This window comes from Melanaphis sacchari, unplaced genomic scaffold (assembly GCF_002803265.2).
Source record: "Melanaphis sacchari strain LSU unplaced genomic scaffold, SCAv2.0 Contig27_pilon_pilon, whole genome shotgun sequence".
NCBI lineage: Eukaryota > Metazoa > Arthropoda > Insecta > Hemiptera > Aphididae > Melanaphis > Melanaphis sacchari.
The window spans coordinates 3375343-3390281 of NW_020271152.1; the positions used below are offsets into that span (position 1 = coordinate 3375343).

The 14939-nt window shown below is 24.9% G+C and overlaps 1 protein-coding gene across 8 annotated transcripts in view; it reads right to left on the bottom strand.

The window, feature by feature from the left end:
- The window catches only part of LOC112595498, a 111852-nt gene that overhangs the window by 42481 nt on the left and 54432 nt on the right, over positions 1–14939 (bottom strand). For all 8 annotated transcript variants that reach the window (XM_025340742.1, XM_025340737.1, XM_025340738.1 and 5 more), the window contains one exon: positions 12763–12964. In XM_025340742.1, the coding sequence (XP_025196527.1) occupies positions 12763–12947 (185 nt within the window). In that variant the 5' untranslated portion in view covers positions 12948–12964. The remainder of the gene's footprint in view (positions 1–12762; positions 12965–14939) is intronic.

Here is a 14939-nt window from a genome sequence, read left to right on the forward strand (position 1 = left end):
AAAAATTCAGTATCTACATATAATTTGACATTACTCATTGTTAAGTACTTGTATAAATGATTTTATGAGCACGTTTAAGAATATTTTACCCGCATGTACCCATAAAACATACAGTAAATTATAAACTCAAAATAATCTCTTTTATTCTGTTTTATTTAATTATTACAGTGAATTGAAAATTGAAAGTTAATATTCCGTAAGAATTTTAAGATATTTTAATATTAAATCAAATAATGAGTATTTTAAATAAGTTAATAAAAAAATTACAATTTTAAAATCTTCTTAGCTTATTTTAAAATAGAAACAGCGCGGAGCCCTATAAAATATTTTTAACTTTAAATTTAAAAATAAGCTAAATATTTCTTTAATATTATTTAGAGTAAAATGATATATTCTTATTGTACAATTTTTTTGTTATATACGTTAGTCAAATGGAGATAATATTTACAGAAATGACGTTCTTAAAGAGGTAATTTATTATTAGTATGATTAGTATGTATAAAATTCATGTAAAATGTTACTAATATTTATGTTTATATAAACAGTTCAATTAAAGAAAAATCAACTATAAAATACTAATAACTTTTTTAAAAAGCTAAAAAGAATGAGGGCGAATCTACCTAATTTACCATCTCTTTTACTCTTTCTCTCTTAAAGACACCCCTGTGCTGATGAGCGTATTACAATTGTAGAAAAGCAGTGAGTATTCACTGCAAAATATATACTATCAATAATATTTCCTAACTCGCATTCACTTGTTTTATAAAAAAAATGTCAGTCGGTACATAAACATATTGTACCCAGTTATATTAACAATATCCGGCACACACAATTTTCGAGACGGACGTAATGTAAATCGAATCGAATAAATATTTGACCTAAGTAAATAATATTTTGTATAATATTATATTGGTACATTTTTTTCATCTCATTTTAAAAACGTCAATCATTATTACTAAAAAAAAAAAATATGAATATTCTTTGGCCAACTCCTATCTCTATATTTTAATAATATATATTTATAAATGTACTGGGAGAGGGGAGGAACAAGACAAATAATATTATAGTTTTATTATTATTGTATGTCAGTATGTGACATATATATCGCCAAAGAAAAACAGTGAATAAGTGAGTAACTATTTGGGTGTATCTCTGTATTGATTAAATTAGAGTAATAGACATTATTCTTCATTTAAATATCTAATTTTGTTAAAATTGTAACTTTTAATTTATAATTTTTTGATTTTCATGATAATGTACTAAAATAGTAAAAAGTTAAATAATGACCCAAAGACTTAAACCAACTGAAACCGATTTGTAACTAGAACTAACCCCCAACATTAAAGATCAAAGTATTTTTTTCTTTACATAAATTCATACCTATCAAAGAACATAAAAAAAAAAAAAATATATAAAAAAACACTATAGTAAAATCAAAACATTAATAGTCTTGTTCGAAATCTAAAAACTAAATAATAAAGCATGATCGATTAAAAATAAATATTGGTACGGCCTTTAAAACAAAAAAACATACCATAAAATATTATAGTAGTGATGAGTAATAAACTGTTAATCAAAATATTTGAAAATATTACATGGATTGCAAGTCAAAATTAATGAATATGGATAGATAAAAAAAAAAATAAAAATAAATTTATTTATCATAACATTTGATAATTTACTATAAAACAATTAAAAATGTATTTTAAATCAATCCAATTTTTAATATTATGACATTTTATTTCACTATTTTGGATATATTATCAAGTGTATAGTTGCTGCTTGCTATTTTTAACTAGTCGTTAAGATGTATATCAGTAAGTCGATTTCTGTACGCATTATTTGCATGCTTAATCTTTGAATATGAAATTTCTCATAAATATATTGATGTGAATAAGTGGTTAGCAATAAGTTAGAAAATGTTAGTATTGTTTTGTTATTCTAGGCATTACCTATATTAAAAAAATATTTTTTTTCTCTTTTTTTTAAAAATAACTCGCAAATTTGTATCATTGTTTAACTCAATAAATTCATTAAATAGCTTTGAATAATCAGATACCTACAATTGTTGCAGCCCACTAAAAAATACTTTTCTTAGTGACGGGGGTTTTATTAGTAAAAAACAACTTTTTCACCTCTTAGACCCTGAAATATTTTTTTAAATTCATGTGATTTAAAATTATTTTTCGTTAATTTTTGATTAATATTTCTGCCATAATAACAAAACAAATATTAAAATAACCATTATATGCGTTTCACGTAACTTAAGATTGAAATAAGATAAATAAAAGTACCTTACACCAACGCTTTTACACATTTAAAACATGACTAGTCGTTCGTATTAATCAATTATAATGTTATAATAAACAAATAGTGAAAAAACCAAAAACATAATTATCTTTAATCGTAATGATATACAATACACACCTTGAAACTATAATTGTTCGTTAAGTTATTAGTTTATATATTAGTTGTAAAATTTTCTTTCTTTCTTCAATTCAATGAGTTATTTTGGGTCAAATAAAAACAATAGTGGGTCGCAAGTTTAGTATGACTGAATTATATATTACCTGTACAAAATTTGATTTGTATATAGGTATCTATCGAAATTCTCATAAAAGATAAAATATACTAATTTTAAGCATAAAATTATGGATATTTGTTTGTATGTAAAAACTTATAAAATCATATCAATCAATAACACTAAGGAATATAATTTTTAAAAATGCTAATATTTATTAAGATAATAAGTGTTTATTGTTATAAAAACATATATATTATCATCGTGTATACATACATACTCCGTTTATATTGTATAAATACGGAGTCTATTTAACCACAAGCAAATACACCAACTACTGTAGAATGTTAGAGTTTTGTTTCGTATAAAACATACACTTCATCGTTTGCCAACTCGCGTCTATTGAGTACAACACAATACGATTATATTTCACATCAAACCTTTCAGTTGTAATATTTTATTTATTATGATAATAATAAATTATAATATCCTAAATATTATTTTATTTAAAATAAAACCCCATAACAATACATAGTTTGGCTAGTCTATATCGTATTTTTGTTTTATTTAAATTTTATTTCTGTAACAAATGGTAAATCTAAATATAAACAAAAAAAAAAAAATTATTTTTAGTAAGCTGAATCAAAATTCATAAGTGAGTTATCCTAAAGTTACAAAAGTTATAAAAAGAACCTATTGAATTTAAGTCAGTTTTTACGCATTTATTATATCATTCTGCAGTATTTTGTACTTATAACAAAATTATATTCAGAATTAAGGAATGGAAGATCATTCAATTAATCGCTGTTATTTGATTGTGTTGCATAGCACCATTACATATTTCAATTGAAGTAAAACGGTGAATGATAATAAAAAAATAGATCCATTTTAACCTGAAAAAATTAAGGTAATACAAATATTATTTATACACACACACATACACATTCATTGTGATTGATATTTTCAGCTATATTCGAAATGCATCAGTCGACTGATCTATATAATAAACGATAAATCATGAGTTAATAATTTGATAATTATAATATATTGGCTTTGTGGAATATGAATATGATTTGAAAATTCTGACGATGATAAAAGGCTTCGTGATTGAAATATTTGCGGATGATGTATACGTACAAAGTATACACGATTATATATAGAGAGAGATTTGATCTTGTACGTAACAGCAGAAGATGAAGTGGGGCATACTATGCTTATTGTATTTGTATATTGCTCTATTTTTTAAAATTATTAACTGTGCGCATACACTTATCCCGCACTCATACTTAGTTTTATTTCAGAAAGTACGGTACACAAAAGAAAATAACTGTTTCATTGAAATCGATGCTCTTTATTTTAATTAAAGATAATGTGTAAACAATTAAATGTTACTTTGAATAAAATTACATTACACTTTTCTAAGACTGGTACAATACTACTCTCCATCGTCCATCGGTGGCCTTAACTCGGAATCAACCGAAAAAGATTATTACCTCAGCAAATTCTTTGTTATCCGGTCCGCCCACTAGGCTATCGATTTATAAAATGTTTATACATAAAGACATTTTTTTTTTTAATATTATACATGTACATAAAGTAGGGGTTCTTAACAAGTTTGTCAAAAAGACAGAATTTTCACTTTACTATAATTATATTTATTTTCAATTGTAATGTTATGTACTTTATATAATATTATAATAATATGTGTAGACATTAGACGAATCAATTTATAAAGGATATGGGACTTTATATAATATTTCAACTTTATTGTGGAAACACTCCAAAATTGTAACATATAACTTTTGGATGACTTTGTGTAACTATAGGTACAATAGTACCTTAGTATATATAATTCAATAATAGTGACCTACACCGGTTAGCCACCCAATTTCAATTGGTAAATATACGTGCTCATGTCTTGATTAAATCCTTTGGCTGTAGTGCCAAAGACTCTTCCACTCTTCCGCAGCAGTGGATCAATTATTATTAATACACCAGTTTGGGGAGGTGGTTCTTAGTACTCGTAGCAACGATTGATGTTTAAAATACTGAGAAATTCGAAAATCCACCTTTAATCAAGTATAATATAACATTTTATTTACAGAATTATTTATTAAGCATGTTTATTTCTTTTTTTTTCTTTGATTTAGGAAATTTTTAAATATAATTAAAGATCATAATTTAAAATCTTTGGGATATTTACACTTATTCTGTTTTTAAAATAAGAATCCCATTTTATACAATAAATCATTAAGTGGATAATTTTTTTTTTAAATGTTGACGTATCAAAATTAAAATTTTTCGAGTTATTTAACTATATGTAATAAGAATAAAGGTACATAAAAAAGGTTTGGAAGATATGGGGCTATGGTAAAATTGGTAACTAAACAATTTTAGTTATTTATAAGTTTTAAAAATAGTTAAGTTAGGTATAATAATAAATACTGTATAGATATACGATTTTACATTACATTTATTTTATATTTTTACAAATCCATTTTTAAGGACTAATATTCTAACTATATATTTTACAATCTATTTTTATAATAATAAGTATATGTGATGATAAAATTAGTTGGAATAACATTTAATTATTTATATAGGAAGATTTTCATTAGTGACACCTGACAAGAAAAATTACATTATGTTAGATATTTAGTATTATATTTTGCTTATTATTTTTTATTTTTTTTTCATTTCATGCATTAAGCATGTCTCTAGGACACAGCCTTTTTAATCTTCTGAGAAAATTTGTAGCAGAGGAACTATTTATTCTATGCTACTTTATATAACTTACATTTTCGTAGTATCTACTCATTTAAACATTTGACCAGAATGTATAAAAGTAATGCATTTGTTGGAACAAAAAGGGTTTGAATAATTGTATTACTTATAAACGTTGTTTATATTGCTATTATACATATTTTATGTATAGATACTACACATATTATATTAAGCATTCGTCAATCGTTTTCGCTATTGTTTTTTTTTTAAACAATATAATATTATATTTATTGTTTTTAATAAAAAATAACTACTGAAACTTTTGTAAATTACTCTGGAAAATCTGTAGGATTACATAACAATTATTATAATGTATACATAATACCATATTTGAGCAGTTGTTTCGTGCGGAAAATTATTTGACAATCTAGAGATAATAATATTATAAAATATTCAATCGTTTCAATCGCACGACAGATTAAAACGATATTAAATCATTACGATTGCATAACATTCAGAGGATCAGAATTTTGACATTAAATTAATCATTCGTATTTATTAACCTACTTCTCTTCATACATATATCAAAAGCTCAGTTTTTAATAAATTTCAATAAATTTTTTAAAGATAAAACGTTAATAATAAAAACAATTTATTATATTATATAATTTTTAAGGATTATAAATACATTTTGTGAAATATAAATTATTATATTTTTACAGTACATTCATTAAATGGTGTAAAAAGTGTAAGTATTTGATAATATTATGATAATTGAGTAAAATTATATGCATTAGTTGTTAATTCGTAAATTGTTCATTTAAATATTTTATTTTAGTTTAAAATTGTTATTAAAAACTATCTAGAAAATTGACATTTTTATATTTTATACAAAAGTATTCTTAACACATTAGTTATAACTTATAAGTTTACAACATATTGTTTATTTTTAAATTTAAATGTAATATGTAATGAAGAAAATTGTTTTTATTTTAGTTATGCGAGTATTTTTAAATAACAGACATTCCAATAACATTACAATTATACTTTAGGAAAATAACTAATTTGGAGATGATAGTTAATGTTGCTTGAATAATTTAATAAAGTATAATTTAAATGGACATTTTTCAATCAATAATATATTCTATATTTTGTATTGAAAATGATTTTTAAAAAAAATTATCTTTTTTATTATACGATGTGAATAATTCATGTTTAAATTATAACGTATATATTTTAAACATTTTCTCTATAATAATATAACTTCGTATATAAACAAAAACACTATTTACGTACATAAATTAAAGATTACAAAAAGAAAAGAAACGCGTTACAGTTAATTTTATTTTTATTTCTTGGTAGCTTATAACATAGTAATATATTATCATAAAATATTCTCTCTATCCGCACATGATTTTTCGTAATAATAAAAACAATTTTTAATAGTTATACATAATAATATACCAACACAATAATTATTATTAATCCGTAAGCTTTTAGAACATAGTAAACAAAGAGTGAATTTTTTTACGACTTTGGTGCATTATTTGAAAGATTGTAGTCATGTATTAGTAATGACAATGCGACAAATTCCATATACACACACACTCATGTAATATAATATACCTACTGTTTTGATACGAACACGAGGGAGCTGTTAAATAATGGATTTTCTATCACACATATCATGTTCAAGACACAATAATACTGCTGTGGTATAGTATTTTTAGTATTTAGGTTAGGTGATATACCTAGGTACTATGCCCGCGTGTGTGCGCGTTATAAGTAGCGTTGTCAGCAGTATAGGAAATTTACATTTTTTCCACGCAGTCTCGTTAACAGTAAAATACGTAAATAAAACACGCACATATGAAATATGTTTTCGAATGCATAAAACTTGGTCTTTATAATATAATATTATTTCCTATAAAATAATATGTCAATCACAGTTATTGGCTGTTTACAATACGAGCACAATATGTATAAGCCCAAAATAAATTATTTGCTCTCTATTAATATTCCACTGTAGTTATTTATAAAATTGTAACGCCATGAAACTGATAAATGATAAATATTACTAGTAAAAACAATAACGATAAATTAGTAAGTCTTTTTTAGTGACATCGATTAAATTACCAATATTTTGATAACTTTTATATATGTATATATAATAAAAACAATTATAAGATATTTGTTAACAACTTGTTTTCTTGTATGATGTATTACTTAAGTGATCGTAAATAATTTAAATTTAATTTTGCTAGTGAAAAATAAATAAAACCATAGATCACTAAATTATTTAAAATAATACTATTGAGTAAAATTTAAAAAACAAATAATATTAGTGTATTGATATTATTAATTCCTAATTTATTTTATTTTTTTTGTGCTCTATTTAGTAACTGAGCAACTAATTTTACTGTTCTTAAATTGTTTTATTTCAAATCCTTAATGTGTATAAAATATAACCAATTTTAAAAATATTTATTAATGTGTAACTATGTAAGTATTCGTTTTTATCGTTTAACGAGTACAATGATTTATCACTAAATTCATATTAAATACATTTTCGACAACGAGTTACACACAAAACTAAAATTTAAACAACAAACGAAGTTCCTTGTTTTTTTTACATTTGATTTAATTGTATATTGAATGGGGGTAGTATGTATCTATTATTAAAATATTTATTAATCACTTATAATGTACTCGTTGTTGATGGATGCATAATTAAAATCAATTAGAAAAAAATATGTATTTATGTTGAATATATTCAAGTTAAGAATTTTGATCGGGTATATTTTAGTAAAACGAAAAACAATTTATTTTAAAGAATATTCTAAAATTTAAATCATATTTTTCGACATATGATTTATGGTTTAAATAGTTGATCAATTGTTTTTACTTAATTTAAAACACTATTTGTGTATTATCCAAGTATCGCGCATCAACATGAAAATATAATATCAAACCCATTATTCTTATAATTTAGAAAAATTGCAATAACAATGTATCTACTCTCTAAAATTTAACTAGTGTATTCGTATTGTTTTGTATAAAAAATACAATTAATATAACATTTTTTGTGTATAAAATTTATATTTTTGTTTATTAAACTTACACTACATTGTATTATATAATTTTTATGATCTACATTTATTTTACAATTAATTTGAAAAAAAGTTTTTATTTTAAACATACATTTAATTAAACACTATAACAGCCATTTTTATTATTTCCACAGTGAAATTGTATATTAATATTTTAATTTCACAGATGATTTTTAAACAAAAATAATAAATAAAAAAGAATGATAAACGCAAGTTGTACACTTATTACTGTCATTCAGAAAAAGTACTATGAACATTTAATATGTTAATAAATATATATTTATGTACTTTTTTTTCAAAAAATTTTCATTTGTGATTCGTATAATACTAACGGACAAAATAAATCAGAAAAACTCGTAAATTGTGCACGTTGAAACTAAACCATAAAACATTATTATTATACCTCGAGATTTGCACACGAGAGGACACCATGATGTTTTATTATTCCACAACAACCGTAAAAACGAGCACAATTTCCCGTCAATGTTATGTTTTTTCAGTGCATTTCAAGTACAAGCCACCAAACAAAGTTCACGAAATAAAAAAAATACACTATATTGGTAATCAATTTATAAATAATATACGTATTATAGGTTTGGTTTACTGGATTAATTGGTTTATTGTATTATAGGTTTGGTTGATAAATTAAAATTAATTTTCCCAGCCCTTTTCCTACTTTTAATATGCCGTACACCAGGAACGTCAAATAAAGTAACAACCGGGACAAAAATATTAAATAGAATATTAGGAGAATGTGAGATGCTTAAAAAAAAAATGTTAGTAAAAATTAAATGCTTTAAAATTTTTTCTAAATTCTACTCATTAATTACATTTTTTAGCTTTATGGTCTTATTAATTCTTCAAACAAGTCGTATTTTAATTTACGTTATTCACGGTGTTAGTAAATGTTTAATAACTTTAAAACACTATTAAAATTTTTACATCTCTTTATTAAACAAAAAAGTTTTTAAAAACTGTAAAATTGTCATTGAAACTAATATTAGAGTAGACCCACATAAAATTGTGTTTAGATTTTGTATTTTTGGTATTTGTAAATAAAAATTATTTTAGTTACCTAAAATATGTTGTTAAATTTCAATATTTGTTATAACTCTCTACTTACTGTGTATATATTTAATTACAGACATTAAATTAAAAAAAGTAAAGGGAGTGACTTTTGGATTACATGGCATAACCGAGTCTTGACCCACTTAAACAGTTGGTAAGCGAAGTGAGCTAGATAAAGAGTTCTCTAATTATTCATCAAATTAATAAAATAATATCGTGGATAAAATACGCACGCAAACGCACGACATAACATTTTAACACGATTCACGAAAAAATGGTGGCTGTTGAAAGACTAGATAAGAAGTTGGTGATTTATTTATATGATCTCGAACTATAATATTATTAATTATTATATTACTATATTATTCAAATTATTGAATTAGGTTTTTCATTGCAAAAGTACGATATATTTATTATGCACATAATATTTACATATGCCAAAATATATCTCTTTCTAACATCGTTGTGACACAAAATAAAAAAATAAAAAATAGAATTTATTTTATTTTTTTACATGCCTGCTGTACACCTATAACACAAGTGCTTACACAGAATCATAAAATGATATATCTCTGTGAAGAAGTGGCACATTACTATCGCTTCTACCGTACTCAGTATCTCATTTCTTTTTTTGGAGGAATAAATAAAGTTTAGGCATTTAGATTTTAAAATATCGGTATATTATTCTGACAGCTATTAATGCGTACTTATTAATTGCATGTAATTAATAAATAATATAATTTTTCAGCGGTTTCATTTGTTCTTATTGTAATTTAAATAATAAATTAATTGTCTATGTTTAAATTCAAAAAATGTTTCACTTACTAATTTACAGTATAAAAAGAAGGTAAAAACTTGGTTAACAGAAGTTTGTATCTCCACAGGATACTTCTTAAGTAGTACAAAAAAATTTGAAGAACTTGAAAATATTTAATTTTTTAGTATATTATTCTAAAATTTTAAGAATCAGATTTTTAATAATTACATTATTAATGAAAAAAGAGATGAGCTGACGAATCACCCAGTATATAAAAATATTTAAATTATTTAGTATAATATATCTATAGTGTTCACGATCACGGTTTTGTTATTATTTTATTATACCATCGTTATTAATTATTATGATATATTGTATCATAAATATTAACCAAACACAGCTGTGGTGTCAAGACCATCGCACTGTGGAGATGGTAAATCGTATAATGTATACTTATGAATATATAATATATATAAAAGTACGTATATTGTGCATACCTAATATTATATCGGTCATGCATACATATACGACGCAGATTCGGGCGGGATAGATATACTAATACGTATTACTGAGCACCACAACTGCAAAGGCATAATATTAATAATATTATATTATTATAATAGTTTATCCACATGTGTTGCGACTGATGGTCGAGTGAATTTGACAGCGTGACTGATTTTTTTATCACCGGCGATTACGGTGTATTAAGGTCTTAAACGAAAATACGTTTGTAGACTACTAAATATATAATATACAAGTAATACATTTTCTATACATTATATTTATATAGAATTTTTATATATGCATATTGTATATGTATATATTATGTACGTGTTTCAGTCTAATATTATCATACACGTTTAGTTGGTTAAAACGGATTAATTTTTTCATAAGACGTTGCATGGTAATAAATAATACATTATTATCGGACATAATTTTAAAACATTCTTATAGTAGTTATTAATGCAACTATTTTTGTGATGATTTAATTCATGAAAAATTTTTTTTGAAACGTTTAAATCGTATTATAGAGTTACGCACTACCGAGAAAGGAAAGTATAAACACGTATATTAATTGGTTACTATTCTACTCGAGTTAAAATACCGTTTGCATTTTGCACCACAATATTAGTATATTATACAGACTCGTAGGGATATTTTAGAATATGTAATAGGCCTAGAACACACACACACACACACACACACACACACACACACATATATATATATATTATATACATATTACAATACATCACATGCACATAACTACAATCTCAACGGCTTGGGCAGTTGATTATGAATGAACAGAGGAATCTTTGGGGGTTACTTTTATATATTATGTAATGATTTAGAAACAACAATATATATATAAATAATAAATTATATGTGTAATAATTATAATTTAAATTAATGTATCAAGGAAACAGATAACTATGATAAGCAGTGTATCAAAAATATAATTTAAATATAATTCTACAACTAATAGATAATGCTTAACCATAATGTAATTAATTATATCACGATCTTCGAAACCATCAGTGTTAACGTAATATACCTATACAGACATTTTTAACCAACCTCATTCAAAGCAATTAAGCATTAAAACTTTTCTAGAGACATATTTACGTTGGTTATACTATAATACCTATAGCCATGTATATATTATGTGTTACTAGTATATTGAAATATTATGTAATTTGTGACTATTCCAGATAACGTTGATTAAACCATAAATCGAAATTCATTATGAATATTCCAGTAAAAGCCAAAATCATGTATATTTAATACATATGTTTCTTCTTATCGAGCGCAGTTGCGCATCTGCGCTTTCCTTACCTCACTCATCACACAATAAAAAACAAATATTTCAATGTTCTAAAATTGTTTATTAATTTAATTACTTCAATTCACCTGAAATATTCTATCCTTTACATTTAAAAAACGCAAATTCCTAATCTATCCTAATCCTATCTCTGTATAATATGGTCGGTGATTAGCACTAGATTTGATTGTCGTCGCATAACTAGCAGCTTGAACTGTTGTTACCGGTATGTTAAAAGTTAACGTACATCCTTCAAAAACCTCATTATTCTGTTATTCAGTGCGTATATATATACCATAATTTATAATATAAATTAACTATTCATGTATATATATACTCAGACCATGCGTGTTTCTGTGATTTAGTCTCGCATCGAATATTATAATAATACGGCCTTATGTCGACGATCAACACCGCGATGCTCTGCCGGGGTATCTGAGTGCTTGCCAAAAATCCTTTTCAAAATTTATCACGACGTGTGTAGAGTCTACGCTGCAGACTGTGCATTAAATTTATATTATGCATCATACGTTATTATTACGTTCGAATTTAACGCGTATACATAATAACCAGACACGTATATATGGAGGTATGGACAACCATAAGTGAATAACATTTATTATATTAAGTCAGGTTATACCTACTTATTTTATATTTTAAGAGAATTAATATGGTATAAATACTTTAATTAAATAAAAAATGTACTTTAAATCATATATTTTTTTTTTATGTGTTTACAATTCGAATAAAATATTTTTACCTTCGCAAATGTTTGTTGAATATTATGAGAGCCATAAGCACCGTATTTGCAACTATGCCTAAACCGACAAGTGTGAGTGTTATGGTAGCTTCGGATTCTCCTTCCGGGTGGCATTGAAACGCTCTACTGCCATTGGTCAAGGTCCCGTTTGATCCAGGATTCCGAAGGTTAGGCGCACCAATCATCACCACTGATCCTCCTCCTGTAAATAATCCATTTATATAATTAGCAAAATCTGAAGTATTATCAAAGATTTTTTGAGCTAATATTAAATATATTGCAAGAATTATATTATACATAGTTTAATTTAAATTTTACAAATTGTACATTTAAAAATACATTTTGTAGTAATGTAATGTTTATATGAACCTTATGATTCGCGTCAAACTTTAAGAAAAATAATAAGTGTTTTTATGAATTTATTAATTTAGTAGGCTATATTGCAATTAATAACACAAAATTATTATTTATATCTCGGGTGCTATATAAAATATATACAAGTATAGTATATTTTTTATAAAGGTACACAAATTTAAAATTATTAACACTGTAATTTTTATTATTGTTAAGAATATTTGGCTAAAATCCTTAAATTATATTTAATTTGAGAAAAAATATTTTTATTGTCTGGTTATTAGCTATTTTTATAAACATCGAGGCACACTAATTAAATAAGACACATTAATAATGTAGCAGGTAAACTGTAATTATGGAATAAAAATCATTTTTAAACGTCTTGGTATAAATATACACTAGCTAAATTAGTAATGTTTTTTGTTAAACTCTATTTAAATTTAAATTATTTTAGTTTATACGTTTATAAAACATTTGTTTGGAGATAGCCAAACATTCATTATAATACCTAAAAATTGATTAAAAATAATGCATCATTTAAAATAATATAAATTAATATAAAGTTATGTTAATATATATAAAAAAAGTTGGGTATTATATACGAAATGAGACAAATGACTAATCTGATGACAGACAGTATTTCTAAAACACCGAATTTCACAGTGGAGAGAGAGTGATGAATTAAAATAGATAAATTAATAAATATTATCGAATTGTTGACGTTATCAATTCGGTGTGGCATACCTTAATTGTTCCAAATTGATGGAGTATTCACTATAATCTATTCTTATTATTATAAATTATAATCGTATATAATTGATAGACATAATACTATTATCAGAAATATCTATATCAATTATAGCTGGTTCAATATTAACTTTGGTGATTTATCAAAGGAATATACAATACGGTTATATATTGTTATCAATTAGACACAATTTTGTCAAATCATCTAAATACCAGCTAAACAGAATATTATAAGCTCTATTCATAATTTATGTTATCATATTATAATAATAAAATATATAGGTACGCAGTGTTTGACAGTAACATTTTGACTAATACTCGAACGAGTTTCAGCAATTCTTACATTAATTGTAATAACTATGGTCAAGTTAATGATCGTATTACGTGGGGTTTTGAAGGTACCCGTATGCACTCCAATCGTTTGGATTCTTTTTAACCGTGCAATATACCTGTATACTATAATTTTATTTAAGTAAGTACACTGGATAGATAATTAACTTTATACCCTATACACGCGTAATAATATGCAGTAGTGTCTATACTCTGTTCGCCAAGAGACCGGACCCGTGTAATGGACAAACACTCGTCGTTTTTCTCAACTAAAACACTTGAAGCCTAAAACTCGTCAACTTATCATCTGTCGATGAGTGGTGGAAAGTTGCGTACAGTGTCGCGTTTTATTGTAGTGATTGCGATCCGTTATATTACGTTGTGCTCAATTATATTCCGCACCACATGATAGTTTATTTGAACTTACTCTGTATATAAAATATTTTTTGTCGGCGGAAAAGGGATTTTTGACAATGCGACCGTTTTTCCGTCAGTCGGGATGCGCGAAGTGGTCCGGTTTCTCGGTGAACAGAGAATAGTAGAATAGTACACCCATTTTGTTACGGGGTAGTCACAGTATAATATTATGATAATTCTTCTTTAGTGTCGTCTAAAACGCCATGACTGCTACCGCTTTGTTATTTTTATGATAATAAAACAGACATAATTTTAATGATTTTAAATGATAATTAATATTATGTACAGTGTAGTTCACCAAGTATGCCCATCTCTGTGTTTTTATTTGA